The sequence below is a fragment of the Coregonus lavaretus genome (genome assembly GCF_964263955.1).
Source record: "Coregonus lavaretus genome assembly, chromosome: 3".
NCBI lineage: Eukaryota > Metazoa > Chordata > Actinopteri > Salmoniformes > Salmonidae > Coregonus > Coregonus lavaretus.
Genome location: NC_139990.1, coordinates 43181169 through 43208832, shown reverse-complemented (window position 1 = coordinate 43208832; position 27664 = coordinate 43181169). Strand labels below are relative to the sequence as shown.

At 44.5% G+C, this 27664-nt stretch overlaps 3 protein-coding genes across 3 annotated transcripts; 2 read left to right on the top strand and 1 right to left on the bottom strand.

Moving 5' to 3' along the window:
* The first annotated feature begins 1638 nt into the window (after positions 1–1638).
* Positions 1639–6378, top strand: LOC311126993 (activity-dependent neuroprotective protein 2a-like). The gene is made up of 4 exons (XM_084158727.1): positions 1639–1888; positions 2648–2762; positions 2881–2973; positions 3122–6378. The coding sequence occupies exons 2-4, from the start codon at positions 2655–2657 to the stop codon at positions 5678–5680; spliced, it is 2760 nt and encodes a 919-aa protein (XP_084014853.1). The 5' UTR covers positions 1639–1888; positions 2648–2654; the 3' UTR covers positions 5681–6378.
* A 301-nt stretch (positions 6379–6679) lies between these two features.
* Positions 6680–9292, top strand: LOC311127001 (putative ribosome-binding factor A, mitochondrial). The gene is made up of 7 exons (XM_084158736.1): positions 6680–7040; positions 7289–7319; positions 7523–7693; positions 7951–8063; positions 8287–8371; positions 8472–8536; positions 8629–9292. Exons 1-7 carry the CDS (start codon positions 6796–6798, stop codon positions 8996–8998), a joined length of 1080 nt encoding a protein of 359 aa, XP_084014862.1. The 5' UTR covers positions 6680–6795; the 3' UTR covers positions 8999–9292.
* A 2-nt stretch (positions 9293–9294) lies between these two features.
* On the bottom strand, positions 9295–25630 carry LOC311126989 (zinc finger protein ZFAT-like). The gene is made up of 17 exons (XM_084158719.1): positions 25531–25630; positions 24475–24645; positions 23651–23923; positions 19817–19999; positions 18466–18613; positions 17772–18135; positions 16159–17668; positions 15754–15986; positions 15509–15593; positions 15093–15242; positions 14434–14607; positions 14103–14191; positions 13756–13894; positions 11013–11137; positions 10804–10924; positions 10485–10630; positions 9295–10316 (listed from the first exon to the last, which is right to left on the bottom strand). Exons 1-17 carry the CDS (start codon positions 25547–25549, stop codon positions 10089–10091), a joined length of 4158 nt encoding a protein of 1385 aa, XP_084014845.1. The 5' UTR covers positions 25550–25630; the 3' UTR covers positions 9295–10088.
* Positions 25631–27664: the final 2034 nt, after the last annotated feature.

The following is a 27664-nucleotide window of genomic DNA, read 5'->3' as shown; positions in this document are numbered from 1 at the left end:
GAGCTTAATGATGAGCTTGGAGGGTACTATGGTGTTGAATGCTGAGCTATAGTCAATGAACAGCATTCTTACATAGGTATTCCTCTTGTCCAGATGGGATAGGGCAGTGTGCAGTGGGATGGCGATTGCATCGTCTGTGGATCTATTGGGGCGGTAAGCAAATTGAAGTGGGTCTAGGGTGACAGGTAAGGTTGAGTTGATATGATCCTTGACTAGTCTCTCAAAGCACTTCATGATGACAGAGGTGAGTGCTACGGGGCGATAGTCATTTAGTTCAGTTTCCTTTGCTTTCTTGGGTACAAATGGCACCCCATTTCTTATATAGCGCACTACTTTGACATGAAAAGTAGTGCATTATGAAGGGAATAGGGTGCTGATGATTCATTGTGAATTCAGGGATCTGACCTTTTGAACCCACTTAAATGTTGTCTCTCTCAGCGTCAATCTCTTAGCCCATTTGAAGCCACAAAGCGGAGCGCCTATGCATTTAATATGGAAATAGTCATGAAACACCATTATGTATTATTAAATCCAGTTCTGGCACTTTTTGTTATACTGTGAATGTACATGTCCTTTACATGTACTATGCTGATGCATTGAGTATAGAGAATATATTATTAAAGCTACAGCACTATTGTGGTTTTATTAAGTCTAATGCCATTTATGAGGAATAAATCCTTAACTACCCCCTTACCAAAATATCAAGCCATTATGTGTGTCCCAAATGTCATTATGAACTGTGTCATTATGAACTGTGACATTATGAACTGTGTCATTATGAACTGTGACATTATGAACTGTGTCATTATGAACTGTGTCATTATGAACTGTGACATTATGAACTGTGACATTATGAACTGTGTCATTATGAACTGTGACATTATGAACTGTGTCATTAAGAACTGTGTCATTATGAACTGTGTGAGCCACTGGCATTTGTATCTATGAGTTTTCAGCCCTTCTGTCCACAGGCTTTGATTAAAGAGCATAAAGGCTAAATGTCAACCACAGTTTCAGTCATTTGTGATCTGTTTACAGTAGGCCCATAGGGTTAAATCAAAGATGAAACAAAACAGTCTCCCTGACCCACTTCAAGAATGCAGATGTAGCCCATGCTTGTTGATAAGTTAGCAAAAATATTGTTCAAGTACCTAATGCTTGACCCTGTCTTGAGCTCACCTCTGACCTGGTACGATATTTGTTGTCATAATGTTCTGCTTATGGGAAATGACAATGACCAGAAATACTTATAGCTGCAGAAATCTCTCATTGAACCAGGCAAATGTGTCCATTTGAATTCTAGAATTCTATATGTATTCCATTTGAATTCTATATGTATCCTATTTAATATGAAGATAGGCCATGTTTACTTATTGTAGTTTATTCCCCAAAGGTGTGATTTCACAGGGTGCCCCAAGCAGCAACAGGTATGACATGAATTGATGAGCGTGATACACCTGGTGGCAACAGGTGTGGTCCCCACTTGTGATTAAGGTCAACTCAATTGTTCAACTGTGCTCAAAATGGTCCAGGGTCAGAATTAGAGACACGCTCATTTGATTGGAGGGTCTTGACCATGCAATATGGTAATTAGCAATACGTCACTTCCTCACTTCCTGTGCGCCATGTTTCCTATCAATAGTTGGATGATGCTCTTCAACAGAACAAACAAAAGAAATGGTTGATTAAAAATAGAGCAAATTCTGCCATTATTGGTATTGTAGGCGAAGGGAACTATTTGATAAGTGCATGCCGAGTAATTGATGGTATATTTTTCATAGCCGTGTAGTGCGCGCGCCTAAGCTCTTCTCCACTCGGATTGGTGAAAACAGACTCACTGGCACGCACTCGGTCGAGCGCTTTCTCTTCGACTGCCAGGTCGTGAAAGGTAGACTTTCCCAAATGTATCTTCAGTAGATATCTGCATGATAACCATTGTGTCCAAAACGTTGTTGCAGTTCACCAAAGATTTAAATCCTGCCGCCAAATGTGTATGAGCGGTGAAGTTACCTCAGTAACCTGTCTGTGTGTGCATGCACATTAGGCAATGCACTGATAGCATCAGTCATCCAGCTAGCTAACAACTGTTTAGCTGGCTCGTGCAGATGCAGTATTATTATGCATCCTTACTATTTATCAACGGTTTAGTATTTCTCTGCTCATTCTTCGTAGTTATTTGCTAGCCAGTAACATTCAACTGACAGGGTGCCATTCTTAGAATTATGTAACTTGTCATAGCTGCAATTTTTTCGCAGCAGACGATGTGGCCAAATTATAAGTTGTATTTTGTCTGGCATTGCGCTCATGTAGCCAGTAACGATATCGAGGAACGTACTATTTCCGCCAACAATGACTAATGACAGAAATGTTTTATCATTTTATATATAACTATTTCAGGGATTCAGAGGCAACCGCTTGCTTGGCCTACTAGTCAGAGGCAGCACCCCACTCACCTTCAACATCACTAAATGCTACTTTGTATCACTGACACTGAAGTGCAGTTATTGTTTGCAATAAAAAATTATGATTTATGATTAAAATTATGATTTAAAATGTCTTGTTTTTGTTTCTGGTCAAACTAGGCCTACCTCTGGCATGTGAATGAACCTTTTATTTACTGCTGTGTTTTAATTTTTTACTCATGCAGGGAAAAGATGTACCAACTACCTGTGGAGAAATTGGACAAAATCAGACAATCAAGAAAGAGAGTCAAAGATATTCTATGTGACATTGGACTTGACAACTGCAAAAAGTTGTTGGAAGTAAGTTCTGTTCGTACACTACAAATGTTCAAGCGCAGATATTAGTGGGACTTATTTCGGTACTATGATAGATTCATTTTGCATTAACCCTCTCTTGGTCTGTTTTTTTGTTTTCTAGGATCTTAAATGCTTTGATGCAGGAGACGACTGTTTTGAGAACACAGACTGGGAGGATTTAACGGACGGTTACCATGGCAAAAGAAGAAAAAGGGTACGCTCATCATTGTGGAGGACAAGTCATTTATTATTCTGTCATTATAGCTGTTGCAATACTGTAATATGACTTAACTTTATATTTTAAATGTAACCTTAATATTTAAATCACATGCTCTCTTCATATATTTTAAAAAATCACACAGTGGCCATATCGCACGGAGATGCTGTGCTGTGCCCTGTGCTGGTTCTCCACCCGGTCATGGTATACCTTCAGAGGACACATCCAGCGCTGTCATGAGGAGGAGGAGGACATCAGCGCCCTGTCCTCGTGCCCCAACTGCTCCTTCATCAGCCACCCTGACGTCACCAATCAACACATCAAGCTGTTCCACGGGGGCTCAGCCAAAACCACAAGTGCCTCTTGTACTCTAACCTCCACCACGTCCCATACTACCATCCATTCGGTCTCCACCACTGACATAGGAGACAAGTACTCGTGTCGAGGCTGTGGGTTCCACGACTCGCTGTTCTATGTCATGAGGAAACACGTCCTGGTGAACCACTACGGATCGTTGTTGAACCGTTACTATGGTCACCGGAACGAGGCGGAACAGACAGCGGGCGGGGTCAAATTGTCCAAGTTCTTCTGCAGGATGTGTAACATGCCGGCGGAGACGTCAGAGCACCTGCTCTACCACATTCTGAGCTCAGACAAACACAAGGAACTGCACGCGCACATCAGGCCCTTCATCGTCGAACACGTCAACACAAACCTCAAAACTAGCATTAGGAACGGCCCGCATCAGAAGCTTCCGAACCTGGCTCCCAGGGCTGTCCAAAAGGTAGTCTCTCTGGTCTCCAAGAACAGTAACCAACAACAACCCAACGGAAGGCCCATAACGAAAGCTCTCTCCACCGGTACTATGCTTCTGGCCACTCCAAGTAACACAACGGCCCTTGTGTGTGGTCCAGACCCAAGACACATGTTCCTTCCCACACAGGGCCCGGGAGGAAAGGGCTTAATACTCACTCAGCAGGCTGTGACTTCTCTTCAGAACCGTGCTGCCTTGCCCACCTCCACACTCGTCAAAGCTGGTCCCATCAGAATGATGCTGCCCACAGGCCAGCAGAATGACACCAAACCGTTACCAATAACAATTAGAGTGCCCCAACAACAACAACAGCCCCGACAGGTCCTACTTCCACCTGGTGTCCAAATCAATGTCCAAAACAAGATGGGTGCTGGTTCCCAGCCCCTTATGTTGACCCAGTCTGGTCCCAGAGGAGCTGTCATGTCCTCCCAGTCTGTCCGTCTGGTCCCTACTGGCAACAAGGTAAACGGCATGCCGACCTACACACTGGAAACTGTTCAGGTCGCCATGCCAGTCCAGTCTGCTGGTGTCACCCAAATTGTCAATAAAGGTGTACTTGTGACGCAGAACATGACCACTCTACAACAGCAGAACAAGCCGCCGACTATTATCGTCATGGGAAACGGTACGGTGTCCAATCAAACGCCTAGCACTGCCGTGATGAACCAGACACATGGTGACAACAGCACTGAGAAACCCAAAGAGTTGGCTGTCCAGACACAATTTCTGAAGAAGATGGAGAATAACACAGTCAAATGCACGAGATGTAAAACGTTATTGTCGGAGAAGGGTATTTTTCAGCATTTGTTGCATGGTCTGCAGTGTTTGCTCTGCCCACTGGTGTTCTATTCCATCCAGCAAGTCATGGAGCACATGGGCAAGGAACACAAGCTCTCAGACAAAGCCAACTGTGACATCCTCAAAGAGAAATATCGTCTGGGCATCAATCCTCAGGGGGGGCTTTTGTTTCCTTTTTTTGACATGAGCGCAACTGTCCCTAAAGACCTGCTGGCAGACAAGGAGCTGAACGTGGTTCTGGTCACATCAACTAAAGACCGGATCTATCTGAAGCTGAGACGAGAGTCCGTCAAGTCCGCATATCAAAACCTAGCAAAAGACGGTTGTCCCTTCTGTCCAGAGAAGCCTCAGAACGGGGAGGATTACGAGCTACATCTAAAGACAAAGCACCACATTGTACCCACTATACATGCCATACTGAAGGCCCCAGCCTTCAAGTGTGTATACTGCCTGGGGGTGTACACAGACAAGTCCACTTCCAAGACCATCTCCATACACGTCCAGCGCTGCAGGTGTGCCCCCAAGGCAGCCAAGGATGCAGAGAGATTGATCAACCCTGATCCAAATGCCCATGCAATCAACGGTGGCGTGCCGGCCGCTGCCCTGGACCAGAGCAGACAGAGTAAGTCTAGAGAAGCGACAGGGGGGGCCACCAAGCAGCAGGGGGGGCACAAATCCAAACCTGGTGCTTTTACATTCGACCCCACTGTGCCCCTGGTGCTAGACCCCACAGGAATGGAGATGCGCCCCTTCGAGGATAGAAAGGTGTTCCTCACCAAATACTTCCACCAGAGGCCCTACCTGTCCAGGAAAGAGATGGAGGCCCTGGCAGGCCGCCTGTGGTTCCAGAGGACTGATGTGGCGTCTCTGTTTGGAGCGAAGCGCAGCAGGTGTATGAAAGCGCTCCGACAGAAGAAGACTAAGGTTCTGATGGGGTTTAACTGGACTGAGCTGAACAAGCTGAAGCACGACCTTGTTGTTCCAGAGATTGAACCTGAAGAGAAAGCCGAACCAGTGAAAGCCGAACCAGTGAAAGCTGAACCAGTGAAAGCTGAACCAGTGAAAGCTGAACCAGTGAAAGTAAACGTCTAACTTACTGTATGCACAGTCAGTATGCAGACAGAATGCAAAAAAATTCAAAGTGAGTCAGTGTGCAAAAAAAAAAAGATAGGAAATATATTGCCCAAATTGCAAGCTGTGTTTATCTAGAAGATATATTTTGGATGTATAGAAAGAAACGGTGTTAGCCCTTGGCATTATTTTCTTATTATAAAAAGGGAATTTGAAAGAAAACAATGTCATCTAGACAACATTTAAAGACAAGGGAAAGAGTCATGAGAATAGATGTCCCTTTGAGGTCATAAAAATAAAAAAAGTCTAACTGGTATTTGTCAATTAACACTTGAGTGTATACATTTACCCATTTTGACGACCACTACAGTGTGGACCAATTTTTTGTACAATTGTAAAGAGTGTTTAGTAGAATTTAAATGTGTGTAGATATTTTATACGATCTGTTAATATACCCAAGAACTCGTGAACGCATACAATATTTATTTGGAACCTCGTCATTGATAACTATTTGTACAGTATAACTTCGCAGCTTGTAAACACATTATTTGGCTCAAAACTAAAGCAGTTTATTTGCATAATATGCTGTAGTATATAATAAAGTGACATTCAAGATGCGTAGGATAAGTGCCTCGGTTCTACTATAGAACTTTTATTTTCATGCTCAAATGAACCATTGTTTCCATGGTGTGCTAAATTAAAGGATCTGTGTTTTTGTTCTTTTCTCTTTCATCTGTGTTTTGTATTGCCCATAAATTCCCATATTTGTTTGTTTCTTTATTGGGTTTGGCATGTGGATTAAAATGAAATACATATATTATGGCCTGGCTTGATATACACCCAACAAGGCTACAAGTAGAATATAACAATTGTATAGATCTTTTTTTATAAAAATTATGGCAAATAGTAGGCAGATACACAGCCAATACAGTAGGTGGCGGCATGCACCTATACCGTTTGTTTGCCATAATAACAAAGAAGAAGTAGCTTTGCCATCGATTGCTTCTGCCTTAACCCATTCTTCAGACAGACATTACTAGTTGCGCAGGATGATGTTTACATACATGCTGGCTAGATAGCTGGTGTGCGACCGAAAAATTCACTCGCTTTTTAAAGGTTTGAGAAACATATTGATTATGTTTGGAATTAATACATACTCAAGATTAAAACAATGTCTAGTTCTTCAGCATTACGCGAGCAGTGGTATGGCTATGAAGAAACGGACCAGCGGCAGCGTCGAACTTGATCTTCAGCATAGATTCCATCATTTGAACTGCGAACACCGTTCCATCTCATCAGTTTGTCATGACAGAAGAGATTTTCACACTTCTTCCAATTGTGCTGGTAAAAACCTGATGAGGAAGTTTGTCAACAAAACAAAGTAAGAGAACGTTATGGTTTGACGTTTTGGTAGCAAGCCCCGAGTTGTCTGATTTGATTAATCTTGTCTTGCTAGCCTAGCTATCAAGTTTCAAGTAATCGGCCTAGTAGTACTCTTGCTAGTCTGTGTTTAGTCTGTTTGAGCCAACATGACAGTAATGGAGTTGGCATGAGCACAAACGGATCAGCTACCAGGCTCCTTCTGCTATGACTTGTGTAAACTTTTTCTTCATTGCATGTCTTCAACAGGAAGAAGCTCTGGTATGAAACACCACCCAAGGTTGGTACACTGTCTCATGTCATGATTTAGATTGTAATTATACTTATTCTTAGCCTGGTCCCTGATCTGTTTGTACAATGCCTGCTCCATTGTTGTCATTGGCATAACAAGTCCATAAGGAGTTGTCAAGACAGTAGAAACAGACTGGTACTCAGGCTTGCTGTATCTCGTTTCACACTTTAACCTTTGTGTAATTCTGACAGGCGCCACCGTCCAGTCAGCTCAGTGCTCTGAAGCCACCTAAGAAACGAAACCAAGAGGACAACATGCGCACCAGAGTCCTCAACTCCATCCTGTACAAGGCCATCACTGATCTACTGAGCTCCCCTGAAGTCAACTCTGAGGTCTACAACTACAGTGTGGACATCTCAAGGGTAGGAATAACCTAGCCTGAGTGCCAGTGTGTTTGTGCCATCATGCCAACTCCCTGTCACTCACTGTCATGTTTGGCTTGACAACGACAGCATTGAAGTAAGCAAGAGGACTTGCAGATCTGGGACCAGGCTAGGAAGTACTTCAGCTTGGACTGAATTATTCAATGACATTTTATTAATGCAAGGTAGCTTCATAGGATTGGTGTTAGTATTGTGGACAGTTCCATTCATATGGCAACTTGTCTGTGTCACACCAGGTCTCACTGCCTGCATACTTCTCTAGTTGCCGGGTCTATTGGAAAACCAGTGGTGTGTCAGAGAGGGATGACCAGATTCAGCAAGCACTGGACAAGAGCAGCCCTCGTATAAGGTAAGCACTATGTCATAAAATAGCAGTACTCTTCTCTTTCTGTGAGGATTGTTTCAAGCCTGGTTCCAGATCTATGTGTTCTTGCCAACTGCATTGCGGTCCTTGTCAAGACAAACTTAACATGACAAGGAGTTGGCAGGATAGCACAAAGAGACTGACACTCAGGCTAGGTTGTTTCAGGATAATGTTAGAGAGAACCCCTGTGCTTCTCTGTTGTTAACAGGTACCTCATTATGGCTCATCAAACCCTTGGTGGCGTCCCTCCTTTGGTTTTCATAAAGGATAAACAGTATGCAGCCATGTCTGAGGTACTTGGTATTTCATATTCATTAGAACACAAACGATATTCAAAATGTATGAAAAATACTTTGTGCTGATGGACTTTGTGCTTGTCCACTGTGCTGTTAGGTTGAAAACCTACTCAAGATGGCTGACTTTGGTGCTGAAGATCAGGATGGGAAAGACGGACTGGGGTGAGACAGTCTTTGATGACTGGAGCTCAAAAAGTAAATAGTCAAGTGACTGACTTTTTAAAAGTATACTTAATACATCTAATTTCTTACAGAGAACGACTGCATGTAGTGGAATCAGGACAGCCCACCACGTCTAAAAAACCTGTGCTGTTCGGGGTGGACCACGAAGCTCTCAACAAGCAGATCCTGGACTACAAACTGAGGGTCAAAGAGACTACCTCAGACACCCTGGCACCAGAGCTCACACTGCAGCAGCTGGAGGTGCTGGCCGAGTACAGGAAGCAGAAGATAATGGAGAAGAAGAAGAAGAAGTCCAAGCAGCCCATTGATGATGACATCACTCCTAAGGAGTACCTTCTGTCCAGACACAGCCAGGGTCAGGAGGGGGAGGACGGCCGGGCGTTCAGCCAGGAAGACGACCAGGTCAGAGAACTCATGGCTGAGGAGAGCAGGAAGTCCTAGATCCTTAGTTGAAAAGGTGAAAGGACAGTGACGAAATGTCACAACTTTTAATCTCGGGTATCATCTCCATCGACGACTTTCCCATTCGGAAGTCCGACTTGGGAGAGTCGTTCAAGTGGTTGTTTCCCGTCGGAACCTTGTATTTCCCACTTCCGAGGAGCATTTGAAGGCAGCATGAATGAGCAGTGTACTGGAGATCCACTCTTCATACATGTGTATTAGTGTGTTTGGGTTGTTTTACACCAGAGATCAGACATGGGTGAATTGTTCATGTCAATAAACACTTTCAAGGTATTGAGTTTGTCATGATACGTTTAATTGTTCATTGACTTACCATCCAATATGTGTAGAAATGTTAGTCAACGGGATGGGGGATGGGGGGGGGGGGGGGGGTGTATAGAACAACATGATCAACAATCTAGACCTTTAAAGTATCTAGTCCTGTAAATGATCAGTTGTAAACATTCAAGAAAGGCACATCATACCAAAACTGCAACTATGTTAGCTAAGTAAGGCTGAGATTCAATCTAAAACTGCGTTATAGTGCGCTTGACATTTTTAAAGCTAATTTCCAATTGAGACAACATCTGCAGCATTTACTGTGAACGCGGTAACATAGCCTTTAAAAGGCTCATTGTCGACAACGTTACACAGATTGAATCCCGGCCTAAGTATTTGAATTATCCACGTTTACATTTTATTCCCTTAAAGTAATTTTACACTTGTATAAAAAGTACATTCCAAAATCTTGTTTTCTAAGAAAAGCCTTTGATATATTAAGTTGAATTGACATAAAGAAATGCTAATCACAGAGAAAAGGCCTAAGCGATGAAATGATACACTTCAAGTCACTATGTTACTCCAATCAAATCCATTGGAGATTGGTTGTGGGTTTCATAGAGCAAGCCAGGGTGGAGTTCAATAGGGCACACTGTAGCAAAATGTTTAGCAACAGAACAATTCAAATCTGTGTTCTAATTGGACAAGTTCAGGTAGTACCTCCCTGTTTCAAATTGTCTTCCACCTTCTGAATGACCCAGGATGAAACTGTTGACTGCTCCTCCATCCCTGCACCAATGCCCTGTCCTGCTCAGATAGATTCCACAGTATGCTCCTCGGTCTGCACAGCCTCTTGGACATAGACGATGAACTGGGAGGCATCCTCTCCCTGAGTGTACACAGTCACCGTCTCCATGCCCTCCACATCGTCAGACGACACCACCAGATGGTGCTCCTCACCCAGACCCATGGAGGCTGCCTGCTGGAATGGGTCCTGGATCATCACAGTGTGGGTCCCCTGCTGCTCCTCCTCACCCACCTGGAAGATGGTGGAAACAGGAATGGAACGTGTTGGGAGTGAGATGTCCCAAATGGAAAGGCACAAGCACCATATTCTCTTTATAGTGCACTCCGTTTACCAGAGGGCCTTGGTTAAAAGTAGTACACTATAAATGGAATAAGGTTCCAATTGGGACACAACCCTTACCTGCTCCACCACGGTCACTCTGCCAGGGGCCATGGTCACCATGGAGGCCACTGTGGCATCATTAGACTCTGCCCCCAGCTCAATGATCTGCTGGAGGATGTTAACCGCTGTGGGATCCAGCCCTTCTGTGGTGGTCGACGCCACCCCTAAGCAGAGCGAGAGGAATGCATTCAAATACATGAAACACAGTGAGCAAACCCCGGATATATAAACTCCTTGTCACGCTTGTCGTATGTGGCTTGACAAGGAGCAATGGCGTTGGCAAGAGCACAAACAGATCTGGGACCAGGCTAACTAAGTGCTGACTACTTGTCCTAACCGTTCTCTGTGAACCGGAGGTCCTGGAGGGCCGACACGGCAGCTTCGGTCCCCTGAGTGTCCTCTGTCTCAGTGATGTGGAGGTACTGGGTAAGAGGCTGCTCCATCGACTGCTCCACCACCTCAGAACACACACACACTTAACACGGTGTCTAAACATAGGAAAAACATCTTAATATTGACCATATATAGTAGTGTTTGAAACCTTACCTCCCATTGGTTGAGACCAAGCACGTCACTCTGAATCACTTTGAGGCCATGCTTGTTCTTCAGGTGTCTGTTCATCTCCCACTTGGTGCCGTACACATAGTCACACACGGGACACTTCACTCCACCTAGAGATACAGGACATAGTCACACGGGACACTTCACTCCACCTAGAGATACAGGACATAGTCACACACGGGACACTTCACTCCACCTAGAGATACAGGACATAGTCACACACGGGACACTTCACTCCACATAGAGATACAGGACATAGTCACACACGGGACACTTCACTCCACCTAGAGATACAGGACATAGTCACACGGGACACTTCACTCCACCTAGAGATACAGGACATAGTCACGCACGGGACACTTCACTCCACCTAGAGATATAGGACATAGTCACGCACGGGACACTTCACTCCACATAGAGATACAGGACATAGTCACGCACGGGACACTTCACTCCACCTAGAGATACAGGACATAGTCACGCACGGGACACTTCACTCCACCTAGAGATACAGGACATAGTCACGCACGGGACACTTCACTCCACCTAGAGATACAGGACATAGTCACACACGGGACACTTCACTCCACCTAGAGATACAGGACATAGTCACACACGGGACACTTCACTCCACCTAGAGATACAGGACACTTCACTCCACCTAGAGATACAGGACATAGTCACACACGGGACACTTCACTCCACCTAGAGATACAGGACATAGTCACACACGGGACACTTCACTCCACCTAGAGATACAGGACACTTCACTCCACCTAGAGATACAGGACATAGTCACACACGGGACACTTCACTCCACCTAGAGATACAGGACATAGTCACGCACGGGACACTTCACTCCACCTAGAGATACAGGACATAGTCACGCACGGGACACTTCACTCCACCTAGAGATACAGGACATAGTCACGCACGGGACACTTCACTCCACCTAGAGATACAGGACACTTCACTCCACCTAGAGATACAGGACACTTCACTCCACCTAGAGATACAGGACATAGTCACACGGGACACTTCACTCCACCTAGAGATACAGGACATAGTCACGCACGGGACACTTCACTCCACCTAGAGATACAGGACATAGTCACGCACGGGACACTTCACTCCACCTAGAGATACAGGACATAGTCACGCACGGGACACTTCACTCCACCTAGAGATACAGGACATAGTCACGCACGGGACACTTCACTCCACCTAGAGATACAGGACATAGTCACACACGGGACACTTCACTCCACCTAGAGATACAGGACAGAGTCACGCACGGGACACTTCACTCCACCTAGAGATACAGGACATAGTCACACAGGACACTTCACTCCACCTAGAGATACAGGACATAGTCACACACGGGACACTTCACTCCACCTAGAGATACAGGACATAGTCACGCATGGGACACTTCACTCCACCTAGAGATACAGGACACTTCACTCCACCTAGAGATACAGGACATAGTCACACACGGGACACTTCACTCCACCTAGAGATACAGGACATAGTCACACACGGGACACTTCACTCCACCTAGAGATACAGGACACTTCACTCCACCTAGAGATACAGGACATAGTCACACACGGGACACTTCACTCCACCTAGAGATACAGGACATAGTCACGCACGGGACACTTCACTCCACCTAGAGATACAGGACATAGTCACGCACGGGACACTTCACTCCACCTAGAGATACAGGACACTTCACTCCACCTAGAGATACAGGACACTTCACTCCACCTAGAGATACAGGACATAGTCACACGGGACACTTCACTCCACCTAGAGATACAGGACATAGTCACGCACGGGACACTTCACTCCACCTAGAGATACAGGACATAGTCACGCACGGGACACTTCACTCCACCTAGAGATACAGGACATAGTCACGCATGGGACACTTCACTCCACCTAGAGATACAGGACATAGTCACGCACGGGACACTTCACTCCACCTAGAGATACAGGACATAGTCACACACGGGACACTTCACTCCACCTAGAGATACAGGACAGAGTCACGCACGGGACACTTCACTCCACCTAGAGATACAGGACATAGTCACACAGGACACTTCACTCCACCTAGAGATACAGGACATACACACGGGACACTTCACTCCACCTAGAGATACAGGACATAGTCACGCACGGGACACTTCACTCCACCTAGAGATACAGGACACTTCACTCCACCTAGAGATACAGGACATAGTCACACACGGGACACTTCACTCCACCTAGAGATACAGGACATAGTCACACGGGACACTTCACTCCACCTAGAGATACAGGACATAGTCACACACGGGACACTTCACTCCACCTAGAGATACAGGACATAGTCACACACAGGACACTCCACCTGGTTGAAGAGATACATGTACCAAAGTACTTGTATTAGTCATTTAATACGAACATTTTCATAGGGAACAGAAACAGTGTGCAGGTTTCTCCTTTGCTTTACTGAGTAAAGACTGATTGCATGTTCTATTTTGAAGACTGGTCTACTTGAACTGACATGACTGATATGTACTTGTTTTTCCCCATTAAACTTTCTAAACTGTCTTTCTGGATAAGAGCGTCTGCTAAATGTTAATATATATGTAAATGTGGGTTTCTGGTTTGTACAGTATGATCTCCACAAATGTATTGTCCATTCCAGAGGTCAGTGTGTATTTGCTGAGGGACTAACCTTGCTGCTCCACAGCCTCAGAGGCGGCTGGCCCAGGCCCTGCGTTACAGTACTCCTGGTCGGGGTGCTTCTTGCTGTAATGTCTCTTCAGGGGTCCTGCTATGTTACAGGAGTAGTGACAGTGGCCGCAGCGGTAGGGCTGTGGAAAACACATTTCAATTGACTTCAAACAATAATGAAGACTAGAAAAGGGTAATTTTTCTGAAGAAACATTGTGCGTTCCCTTAAGCTGTCCGAAAGTATTTTATGGTAGTGAAAGTTGAAATAGTTATTGGCTGGTGTTGATACATTGACGCTAGCGACTGTATTATAAAAGCGTTGTATAAAGACTCCCCTCTTCTGATCACCTTGAAAGAGGCGTGCTGCTCCATGTGTCTCACCAGCAGAGGTTTCTGTGCAGCGCTGTAATCACACTCTGTACATTTGAACTGCTTACCTACAGTATGGAGGAGGGACACAGACAGGGTGACAATCACCTGCTGGTTAGTACTGTCAAAGATAAAAGCCTAAATAAATGTTACCCCACTGGATCTCAAATCGTGGATGTGTCCCAAATGGCACCCTCTTCCCTTTATAGTGCACTACTATTGTGCTCTGGTCAAACGTAGTGCACTATATAGTGAATAGGGTGCCATTTGGAACCCACCCTAGATCTCAAAGCATATGGATTTCTCTCACCGTCCTCTGTGTGCATCAGCTTGTGGCTCTTCAGAGTGACCTTGGACTTGAACTTCTTGCCACACATGTCACACAGATGTGTCTTCTCCGTGGTGTGTCTGCTCATGTGGGCCTTCAGGTTGCTCTTACTGCGGCTGGCATAATCACACAGGGAACACTTAAAGGGCTTCACTCCTAACAGGGGGAAGAGATACAGCGGCATTTACATTTTGGTCATTTAGCAGACACTTATCCAGGGTGATTTACAGTCAGTGATCATTTAGCAGACACTCTTATCCAGAGTGATTTACAGTCAATGCATTCAAATAAGGTAGGTAATACAACCACATATCACATCGATAAGACAACCACATATCACAGCGATAAGACAACCACATATCACATCGATAAGACAACCACATATCACAGCGATAAGACAACCACATATCACAGCGATAAGACAACCACATATCACAGCGATAAGACAACCACATATCACAGCGATAATACAACCACATTGCACATTTATTACAAGTAAAATGTTCCTCGAAAAGGTTAAGTGTGGTAGTTGCTATTGCCTTTTAAATGTGGAGAAAACCACTTTATTTGTCCAAAAGTAGAACGCATTATAAGGAATAGGATGTAATTTGGTACCCAGCCTATTTAGTTTGATGTCCTACCTTCGTGAGCCCAGATGTGCTGCTGTAGATCTGCTCCGTTCCTCATGAAGTAGCTGTCACAGTAAGGGCACTTAGATGCTCTCTTCCCGATCAAGCCCTTCATCTGCACCCTCACCCCCAGCGCCTCAGAGATGGCGTTCATCGGCGTATCTGCAGATAGAGATGGTTTTACCTACATAGCTAGCGTCCTGTCCAGGGGGTGTACATGTACATTAAAGCTGCCTCAAGCTTCAGAAAGGCTCCTGCCCTATGGGCCATTCTGGCTCAGACAAGGCTTACTTACCTTTATGCCTGGCTTCAATCAGGAAATGGGTATGATTTGGATTTAAACATCATTAACGCTCTGCTGTTGTGAACAAAATCAAACTCCACATAGAACACCCAAACAAAGATCGGGCTTAGTTCCGGTCTCTTACCTGGATGAAAGTTCCTGATATGAAGCTTAAGTTTATCTTCAGTGAACGTTTCCTCACACACAGGGCAAGCAAAGCTTTTCTTCTCCTTTAATATTGGATTAAATTAATGATGTTAGAGTCCAAAATCATCAAAAAACAGAAACGTACTATAATTATCAGATGATGGGTCCCCTATGGGTCCCTGATCAAAAGTAGCCCACTATATAGAGAACAGGGTGTCATTTGGGACGCGGTCCCAGACTTACGTTGTCAAAGTGTGTTTTGAGGTGGGCCTGCAGCTTGTACTTGTCAGGTGTGCAGTACTGGCAGTCTTCCATGGGGCACTGGAGCAGGACGTTACTGTGTCTCTGGATTAGATGGCGCTTCAGGCAGTTCTTGGTGATGGAAGAATAGCTGCACTGGGTACAGTAATGTAGATGCTCTTTTGTGTGAGTGCGCACATGCATGTTGTAGTGGACTTGGTACCAGAAGAGCTTTCCTAGACGGGGAACAAAAAAACACGTAGCTAGAAAACAGGTGGTTTACAGATGAATTACCAACACATATGAAATGATGAAATAGCTGAAAATACAAACTCTTGTAAAAATGCAATTTATACTGCTATAATAAAATGATTTCTATGTTAATATATTTGCGTGATATATTCTTACCACAGTATTCACATTCCAGGTCCCCGTATACTTTCCGTATTCTCTCAAAGACAACCATGTTCAGCTGCCTTTTCTGCAGCTTATCTAGAATCTGTTGGAAAGCGCTCCTCTCCTCCGTTGTACCATCCTCTCCTTGTGGTCCTGCTGAAGCGTTTGTTTGACCTATGACCTCCCCCTGAATCAGAACCAAAGACCGGAGAGTGTCCTCAACATGACCTTGTGATGTTGATGAAGAACCCTTGTCTTCTTCAGGATACTGCTGGTGGCCCACTGATTCCTCCTTGCCTGAAGGCCTTTCTACCAAAGTGTCTTGTTCAGCCACAGTGACGTTATTCTCCCCATGAGGCTTGTCTTCCTCCATCAGTGTCTTATCAGGTCTCTCCTCACTGATTACTTCCTGGGCCGTGCCTTTGCTTGTTGTCTGGGTTCGTTCAGGACTGATTGGCTCAGTTCTGTCTTGTAGAGTCTCAGTCTCTTGTGAAGGTTGGTTCAACACGTATGTCTCTACAGTCTGCCCCTCAGGGCCCGGATCAGGGACCACCTGTTCCTCCCACTCTCCCAGCCCCTCTCCCTGTTCCACCCCATCCTCCTCTCCCAGCCCCTCTCCCAGCTCCTCTCCCTCCCCCTGGTCCTCTGAAGGGTCACCAGCGAGGGCCTCCTCCTGCTCCTCTGAAGGGTCACCAGCGAGGGCCTCCTCCTGTTCCTCTGAAGGGTCACCAGCGAGGGCCTCCTCCTGCTCCTCTGAAGGGTCACCAGCGAGGGCCTCCTCCTGCTCCTCTGAAGGGTCACCAGCGAGGGCCTCCTCCTGCTCCTCTGAAGGGTCACCAGCGAGGGTCTCCTCCTGCTCCTCTGAAGGGTCACCAGCGAGGGCCTCCTCCTGCTCCTCTGAAGGGTCACCAGCGAGGGCCTCCTCCTGCTCCTCTGAAGGGTCATCAGCGAGGACCTCCTCGTGCTCCTCTGAAGGGTGTCCAGCGAGGGCCTCCTCCTGCTCCTCTGAAGGGTCACCAGCGAGGGCCTCCTCCTGCTCCTCTGAAGGGTCACCAGCGAGAGCCTCCTCCTCCTCCTCCTCCTGCTGGGCGTTGAGTAGAGACAGCTCCTCAGCCATCCTGATCTCATCCTGTCTCAGCATCTCTCTCTTGATGTCGTCCCCCGGCTCCAGCAGACAGAAGCTGCTGTTGATGGACTCTGAGAACCCGGCCGCCTCCTCTGACTCTGGGTGAGCCTCCTTCAGGTGGGCCTTAAGCCGCACGGAGCTGACAAACCTCTGCTGGCAGGCAGCACACACGTAGAGGAAGGGGTGCTTGCGGACATGCGCTTGGAGAGCCTGGAACTTGGTACAGCCGTGGTCACACAGCTCGCAGCCAAACGGCCTCTCGCTGCCGTGGACCATCATGTGGCGGTCGCGGTCCAACTCGTTCTTGAACTTGCGGTCGCAGATCTGGCAGTCGTAGAGGAGCTGCCTCTTGCCTTCTCTGGTCTGTAGACTGTACTCATGGTAAGAGTCCTTCACCTTCATAATAATACATGTTATTAATAACTACATCAATAAGATCTCATAATAAAGACAGTATAAAGGCATATGATAGATTTAAAAAAAGAGAGCAGTCCTTCACCTTCTTGTCCTCCAGGTCGTGGCTCTCCCTCATGTGCTTGAGCAGGTTCTTGACGTCAGAGTACTTCTTCTTGCAGAAGCGACAGTGCTGCTTGATCTTGTGGTGAACTCTCTCCACGTGCACCTTGAGGTGGCCCTTGCTGAGGCACTGGAAGGAGCAGTGCTCACAGCTGAACTTCTCTCCCGTGTGTTTGCGCATGTGAACGCTGAGGTTGGCTTTGATGGCACTGGCGTAGTCGCAGTGTGGGCACTTGAAGGGTTTCTCGTTGGTGTGGGTTCGCAGATGGGCCTGCAAGGAGTGGCGGAACTTGAAGACCTTGTTGCAGTATTCGCAGGTGAAGATCTTCAACTGGGTCTGTCCTATTCTGTATGAACGAGGAATGTTGCAATATACATACAGTAGAACCAAATATGTGTTGCTGTTTTTCCAAAGTAACTTGCCAAAATACAATTTGAGCTATGGCAAAAACTTTATGTTTGTATCTACAGTAACAATGCTGAAATCTGTTGTTGACACATCCATTGAAGTGGTGAATATAGTAGCCTAGACTGACATTTCGCACTGCTTGGTAATACTGTAGACTACATTGATTCAGTTCACTCAAGACATCATTATGTTCCATTTATTAATGCCACAATACAGTCTGGGTACTTTATCTTCAGCTACTGTGTGGTGTACAACCAAACATCTGTACCTGTTTGACTTTAATGGCACTTCATAAGCAGCTTGTTGTATGGAATATTCCTGAAAACCTCTCTTCTGTCCTGCCTCCTGAGAGTCTGTGTCTGCAGTAACAACCGGCTCTGCTGGGGTGGCCTCGATCGGCACTATCCTTGTCGCACCTAAATAAACAAATGCACAGATAGATAAAAAGATAAATGTTTATACAGCCTAGATACAAAGACAAGTAATCGGGAACACAGACTATAAACCTTCCTGATTTTTCATGCATAAAACTCAGGTGCAAATGTACCAACAGCAACATTGTGAATCTATTCCCTACATCTGGATTAAAATCTGAAGATCCTCAGTTTGATGTGCATCCCCTACACCCTATTCCCTACACCCTATTCCCTACTCCCTATTCCCTACTCCCTACACCCTACTCCCTACATCCTATTCCCTACACACTATTCTATACTCCATACACCCTACACCCTACTCCCTATACCCTATTCCCTACTCCCTACACCCTATTCCCTACACCCTATTAACTATTCTCTACACCCTATTCCCTACACGCTATTCCCTACAAACTATTCCCTACAAACTATTCCCTACACCCTATTCCCTACACGCTATTCCCTACACCCTATTCCCTACACCCTATTCCCTACTCCCTACACCCTATACCCTACTCCCTATTCCCTACTCCCTACACCCTATTCCCTACACGCTATTCCCTACACCCTACTCCCTACAAACTATTCCCTACACCCTGTTCCCTACACCCTATTCCCTACAAACTATTCCCTACATCCTATTCCCTATTCCCTACACCCTACTCCCTACTTACTACACCCTATTCCCTACACCCTACACCCTATTCCCTACAACCTACACCCTATTCCCTACACCCTATTCCCTACAAACTATTCCCTACACCCTATTCCCTACAAACTATTCCCTACTCCCTACACCCTATTCCCTACAAACTATTCCCTACACCCTATTCCCTACTCCCTACATCCTACTCCCTACACCCTACTCCCTACACCCTACACCCTACACCCTACACCCTACTCCCTACAAACTATTCCCTACACCCTATTCCCTACTCCCTACACCCTACTCGCTATTCCCTACAAACTATTCCCTACACGCTATTCCCTACAAACTATTTCCTACACCCTATTCCCTACACCCTACATGCTATTCCCTACACCCTACTCCCTACACCCTACACGCTATTCCCTACCCCTACTCCCTATTCCCTACACCCTATTCCCTACACCCTATTCCCTATGGGCCCTGGTCAAAAGTAGTGCACCCTGTAGGTAATAGGGTACCAATTGGGCCACATCCATAATGTAGTTGTAACTTACCAGGAAGTGCCTCGTGAGCGGTGAGAACCACACTGATGATGGGGTTCTTGGTGCTTCCTGCTTGTTCCTGCTCCTTCACAAAGGAAACCTTCTCAGAGCGGAGTGGCCGTGGCCTCTTTGAGCTTCTCTCCCTGTCCTCGTCTTTGTCTTCTGATGCACCAGGTTGAGCCTCAAACTCTTTGTCTGTGGGGAGAGATCATGAAAACTAAGCATCAATCAATAAAACAGAGCAGATGGACATTTAGATGGTGAACATATAGATAGACATTTAGATGGTGAACATATAGATATAAAAAGTTTGATGGTGAACATATAGATATAGATATTTAGATGGTGAACATATAGATATAGACATTTAGATGGTGAACATATAGATATAGACATTTAGATGGTGAACATATAGATATAGACATTTAGATGGTGAACATATAGATACAGACATTTAGATGGTCAACATATAGATATAGACATTTAGATGGTGAACATATAGATATAGACATTTAGATGGTCAACATATAGATATAGACATTTAGATGGTGAACATATAGATATAGACATTTAGATGGTGAACATATAGATACAGACATTTAGATGGTGAACATATAGATACAGACATTTAGATGGTCAACATATAGATATAGACATTTAGATGGTCAACATATAGATACAGACATTTAGATGGTGAACATATAGATACAGACATTTAGATGGTCAACATATAGATACAGACATTTAGATGGTGAACATATAGATACAGACATTTAGATGGTCAACATATAGATACAGACATTTAGATGGTGAACATATAGATACAGACATTTAGATGGTCAACATATAGATATAGACATTTAGATGGTCAACATATACAGTTGAAGTCGGAAGTTTACATACACTTAGGTTGGAGTCATTAAAACTTGTTTTTCAACCACTCTACAAATTTCTTCTTAACAAACTATAGTTTTGGCAAGTCGGTTAGGACATCTACTTTGCGCATGACACAAGTAATTTTTCCAACAATTGTTTACAGACAGATTATATCACTTATAATTCACTGTATCACAATTCCAGTGGGTCAGAAGTTTACATACACTAAGTTGACTGTGCCTTTAAACAGCTTGGAAAATTCCAGAAAATGATGTCATGGCTTTAGAAGCTTCTGATACGCTAATTGACATCATTTGAGTCAATTGGAGGTGTACCTGTGGATGTATTTGAAGGCATACCTTCAAACTCAGTGCCTCTTTGCTTGACATCATGGGAAAATCAAAAGAAATAAGCCTAGACCTCAGAATTTTTTTTATAGACCTCCACAAGTCTGGTTCAACCTTGGGAGCAATTTCCAAACGCCTGAAGGTACCACGTTCATCTGTACAAACAATAGTACGCAAGTATGAACACCATGGGACCACGCAGCATTCATACCGCTCAGGAAGGAGACGCGTTCTGTCTCCTAGAGATGAACGTACTTTGGTGCGAAAAGTGCAAATCAATCCCAGAACAACAGCAAAGGACCTTGTGAAGATGCTGGAGGAAAAGTATCTATATCCACAGTAAAACGAGTCCTATATCAACATAACCTGAAAGGCCGCTCAGCAAGGAAGAAGCCACTGCTCCAAAACCGCCATAAAAAAGCCAGACTACGGTTTGCAACTGCACATGGGGACAAAGATTGTACTTTTTGGAGAAATGTCCTCTGGTCTGACGAATCAAAAATAGAACTGTTTGGCCATAATGACCATCATTATGTTTGGAGGAAAAAGGGGAATTCTTGCAAGCCGAAGAACACCATCCCAGCCGTGAAGCACGGGGGTGGCAGCATCATGCTGTGGGGGTGCTTTGCTGTAGGAGGGACTGGTGCACTCCACCAAATAGATGGCATCATGAGGAAGGACAATTATGTGGATATATTGAAGCAACATCTCAAGACATCAGTCAGGAAGTTAAAGCTTGGTCGCAAATGGGTCTTCCAAATGGACAATGACCCCAAGCATACTTCCAAAGTTGTGGCAAAATGGCATAAGGACAACAAAGTCAAGGTATTGGAGTGGCCATCACAAAGCCCTGACCTCAATCCTATAGAAAATATGTGGGCAGAACTGAAAAGGCGTGTGCGAGCAAGGAGGCCTACAAACCTGACTCAGTTACACCAGCTCTGTCAGGAGGAATGGGCCAAAATTCACCCAATTTATTGTGGGAAGCTTGTGGAAGGCTACCCAAAACGTTTGACCCAAGTTAAACAATTTAAAGGCAATGCTACCAAATACTAATTGAGTGTATAAAACTTCTGACCCACTGGGAATGTGATGAAATAAATAAAAGCTGAAATAAATCATTCTCTCTGCTATTATTCTGACATTTCACATTCTTAAAATAAAGTGGTGATCCTAACTGACCTAAGACAGTGAATTTTTACTTGGATTAAATGTCAGGAATTGTGAAAAACTGAGTTTAAATGTATTTGGCTAAGGTGTATGTAAACTTCCGACTTCAACTGTAGATATAGATATTTAGATGGTGAACATATAGATATAGACATTTAGATGGTCAACATATAGATACAGACATTTAGATGGTGAACATATAGATACAGACATTTAGATGGTGAACATATAGATATAGACATTTAGATGGTGAACATATAGATACAGACATTTAGATGGTGAACATATAGATACAGACATTTAGATGGTGAACATATAGATATAGACATTTAGATGGTCAACATATAGATATAGACATTTCGATGGTCAACATATAGATACAGACATTTAGATGGTGAACATATAGATATAGACATTTAGATGGTGAACATATAGATATAGACATTTAGATGGTCAACATATAGATATAGACATTTAGATGGTCAACATATAGATACAGAAGTAATGTCAGCACAAGAACTGTTCGTCGGGAGCTTCAAGAAATGGGTTTCCTTGGCCGAGCAGCCACACACAAGCCTAAGATCACCATGCGCAATGCCAAGCGTCGGCTGGAGTGGTGTAAAGCTCGCCGCCATTGGACTCTGGAGCAGTGGAAACGCGTTCTCTGGAGTGATGAATCACGCTTCACCATCTGGCAGTCTGACGGACAAATCTGGGTTTGGCGGATGCCAAGAGAACGCTACCTGCCCCAATGCATAGAGCCAACTGTAAAGTTAGGTGGAGGAGGAATAATGGTCTGGAGCTGTTTTTCATGGTTCGGGCTAGGTCCTTTAGTTCTAGTGAAGGGAAAGCTTAACGCTACAGCAGACAATGACATTCTAGATAATTCTGTGCTTCCAACTTTGTGGAAACAGTTTGGGGAAGACCCTTTCCTGTTTCAGTATGACAATGCCTCCGTGCACAAAGTGAGGTCCATACAGAAATGGTTTGTCGAGATCGGTGTGGAAGAACTTGTCTGGCCTGCACAGAGCCCTGACCTCAACCCCATCGAGCACCTTTGGGATGAATGGGAACGCCGACTGCGAGCCAGGCCTAATCGCCCAACATCAGTGCCCAAACTCACTATTGTGGCTGAATGGAAGCAAGTACCCGCAGCACTGTTCCAACATCTAGTGGAAAGCCTTCCCAGAGGAGTGGAGGCTGTTATAGCAGCTAAGGCGGGACCAACTCCATATTAATGCCCATGATTTTGGAATGAGATGTTCGACAAGCAGGTGTCCACATACTTTTGGTCATGTAGTGTATGGACCCTGGTCAAAAGTAGTGCACTATATAGGGAATAGGGTGCCATTTGGGACACATCCCTAGATGGACCATAAAGCACTATTCTATTCCAATCTATTCTAAACAGACATTAAGCATTTTAACATAAAACAGTTCACTTCACACATACCGTTGTCCTCCTCTTCCCCATCCTCTCTGAGGTCTATCAAGCAGATGTGTTTCATGATCTGTCGCTTGTTGCCGAACACACGGTTGCACTTCTTACAGTCCAGAGCATTGTCGTCCTCTGGTTCTTCCACTGGCCCAGCTTCTGATTGGGCCTCTACTGTCTGTTGTTTCTGCTTCTTCTGGTTGGGGCTAGTAGTCTCTGTCATGTGCCCAACAGCTACAATCTTCTTGGTTGAGCCCTTAGGACGTCCTCGTTTCCTCTTGACAGGGCTATCTGTGGGGGAAATATGATCACTGCCATCAATCACTCTATTAGAAACAGACAGACCTATAGGGCCGGTTTCCCAGACACAAATTAAGCCTAGTCCTGGATTAAAAAGAGCTGTCAAAATCGGATTACAATCAGTTACAAATGTTTGAAGGACTACCGAGGCACTCAGTAGCCAATTATTCAGATCGTTCACCTTTGGTGAAAAACAAAGAAACATGATAATACAGTCGGTTGTTGCAATGCCCTAGTATCCCTGGCTGCTTCGAAGAGGTGCTCACCTCCACCCTTAGTATCCCTGGCTGCTTTGAAGAGGTGCTCACCTCCACCTCCACCCTTAGTATCCCTGGCTGCTTTGAAGAGGTGCTCACCTCCACCTCCTCCCTTAGTATCCCTGGCTGCTTTGAAGAGGTGCTCACCTCCACCCTTAGTATCCCTGGCTGCTTTGAAGAGGTGCTCACCTCCACCTCCTCCCTTAGTATCCCTGGCTGCTTTGAGGAGGTGCTCACCTCCACCTCCACCCTTAGTAGCCCTGGCTGCTTTGAAGAGGTGCTCACCTCCACCTCCACCCTTCTCCAGTGGAGCTGTCAATGGCATGAGGGCCACAATGATGTCATCAGGGTTGAGCCCCTCTGTGTGGTGCTTCTCAGACACGTGGGAGAGGAGCTGTGCTGGTTGTGGGGAGAACAGGTTGCACAGTTTACACATGAAGATGGAGGAAGTCCCACCTGTGAATTAACAGCCAGGCAGGCCAAGATTAATGTGTATTTATGAACACATCTGCAGATACATTTTTGACCGTGGAAAACGGCCTAATAATAATATGATTACACATTGAAAGTTGAATTGATAGTTGGTAGACCATGGTGCTTGTGACGTCAGGATTGTGGGTTCGGTTCCCACGGGGGACCAGTACGCAAGAAAAAAAGGGTATGATCATGTGTGACCCACTACTGTATGTCACTCTGGAGAAGAGTGTCTGCTAAATGACTTCAAAGGAAATTAGATATTTTCAATAGGCTGGCAGTGCATTGGCCTTTATAGTGTGTACTGTTTAGTGTTAGTTCTGTGTGGTTCATTCTTTGGTCAGGGGCTGCATATTTTTCCTCTAGCTAGTTACTTCCCTGTCTTTCATTTAAAATATTGAATTCAATCCTAGCTAGGGCCTACATGATCCAAGCCAGTCTAGCAAATACAAGGTGAGAATACTGAAATGGAATGAGATCAGTGCAATATAGTTTATTGGTTTGCTCTGTAGCTCTCCTGACAGGTTTAGTTACCACTGCAACAGCAAAGATGGTTTAACTCCTGACTCCTCTGTAGTATGGATAAAGCTAGCTACACGCTGGGAGAAACAGGAACAGTTTCGTGATAAATACTTTGTTTGCAAACTAAATCCAATAACTTTATGCCGGACATTTAGCTGCAATAAATGTGCTGTCAATGTTGTTGCTGGTCACGGTAATTATGTGCCACACTTTTAGCATTTAAGAAACTTCACATAATGAGTAATTTGACTACATCTGTTGGCTAGCTTGCTACTTTTACCTAGCTAAGAAATGTTATTTCTCCGAGATGTTCCTGTACGAAAAGGTAAACAATCGAGTACTTACCTGCATTTGACGTCTCCATGTTTGTAAAATAAAACGTAATATCCTAAGAGTTACATAAATAAATGTACATATCTACATTACATCTTGAATAAATAATTCAAAATCGTATTTTTATTTGTTTTGAGGAAGGTTTCTGGCGAATCTGCGACAATAAATATGGCGGATAAAGTCTTCCTGTGGAGAGAGCAGCAGGCTGGTTTGGGATGTGCTCCCCCTGTGGCTGGGATGACCAATAGCCATAGCCTACCCTTGATACATTTGTAAAAGGTTTCCACTCCATTCTCTTTTGAATGGGATCGTGTACAGTACTCTCCTTAATTCAAAATCCTCTGACAAATCAAGATTGGTTACTCACGCGCAGATATACATGCTCAATAGTTATGAAATGTGTTCCCATAACAGTAGAAAACTGTACTTTATATAAATAATGTGATGAAATGATTCAGCTTAAAATGTATGTAGCCTACATGGATTTTGAATACAGGTGTGTGAACTGGCAATAACATCAGTTATCACATGGTGACAGTTTCCATTTCAGTTTGTGAATAAATGTACATTTTCTTCAGCAATCACTACCATTTTCAACCAGGTCCATAAAAATGTTAGGCTAATAGTATGCTGTAAAATGGGATATACATTATAAACATCCTAAGGAATAAAAGAAGCAGGGTCAATCAATACACATTTGAGAAGTTTATTTTTTTTGCAATAACAACAAACAGTATTGTCATTTTTGATCAGTGACAATGCATCCAAACATCATCCATTGATTGCATCTTCTACATGTTAGGTTTCTCATAAAAACCATGGGAACTATGGGAATTAATTGCAGCCGCCTTCTCTGTTTGTTGAGGCTGTTTGTACAAAAATAAATCCTTCCATCTCTTCATGAGTGATCCATAAAAATCCCATCCATACAGATTGAGGCTATCCAAGCCAGTCAAAGTAAACACCCTCTCCCCAGCCATCCATACAGGCTATAGCTGAGTGTAGGATGTTTACAGTAACTACACTCGGAACGGAGAAGCTAGGATACTTCCATTTCTACAGCAGTAGAACTGGGAGTAAACAAAAACGCACTCATTTGAGTCAGACACACTTTTGTCTGGGAAACACCAGATGTACGAACAAACATTAACATTCAGTTATTCAAATGAAGATGCAAACCTGAGGCAAGTGCCAATCACAGGAGGTTGGTGGCACCTCAATAGGGTAGAACGGGCTCGTGGTAATGACTGGAGCGGAATAGATGGAATGGTATCAAATAAATCAAACAAATGGTTTCCATGTGTGAGGCCATTACATTCACTATGTTCTGGCCATTATTATGAGCCGTCCTCCCCTCAGCAGCCTCCTGTGGTCCCAATCCACTTTTACTTGCGACCTCTTCCCTCCTCCACTCCGCCATACATACATCACTGGAGGGTCTCCTCCAAGTGATGGGAGGAAGAGAAGGTGCTCATTTTGATTGGAATGCAGCCCTATACCTATGAACAACAACACTAGTCTAGGAGTCTGAGGAAGCCTGGAGCAGCAAACACCCTACTGAAAGCTAGAACATGTACAATACAGCTTCCAGTCGGGGATGTTTACAGCACCAGACAACCAATCTTCACAAAACACTGAACAGATCTGTAAAGATGATACTACTGTATGCAGTCTGTCACTGATAATAGCAGCTAAGGACATGGAATTCAATACAAAGGTCAACTTTGACCTTGGTTGCCCCCTACAGGGCTGTGAGAAAACATGTACAAGCCAAATAAACCAATATTGACAAGTTTATCTATCCATACAATACAACATTCAGTGTCGTTGTCATTCCATTGACTTTGTGTCCCTCATACGGTGTCATTTTAGAGACACCAGAGATGACGAAGAACTTGACGTTGGATTTCAACGATCTGCCAGAATAACGGTGTAACTAACTCAGAACCTGGGTTTTGCTCTAAGTGAAAAACATTCCATTTCAAATCTTGATCTACATTATTAATTTCTTCAGAGTCCTGCTATATCATAAATCTAAAAACAAGCTAGTTAGAAACATTAGCTAACAAAAAAGCTAGCTATAGCATTTGCTAAATTCAATCAGCATTAGAACAAACGTTCTAGAAAATAGAGACAGAAGCTAGCT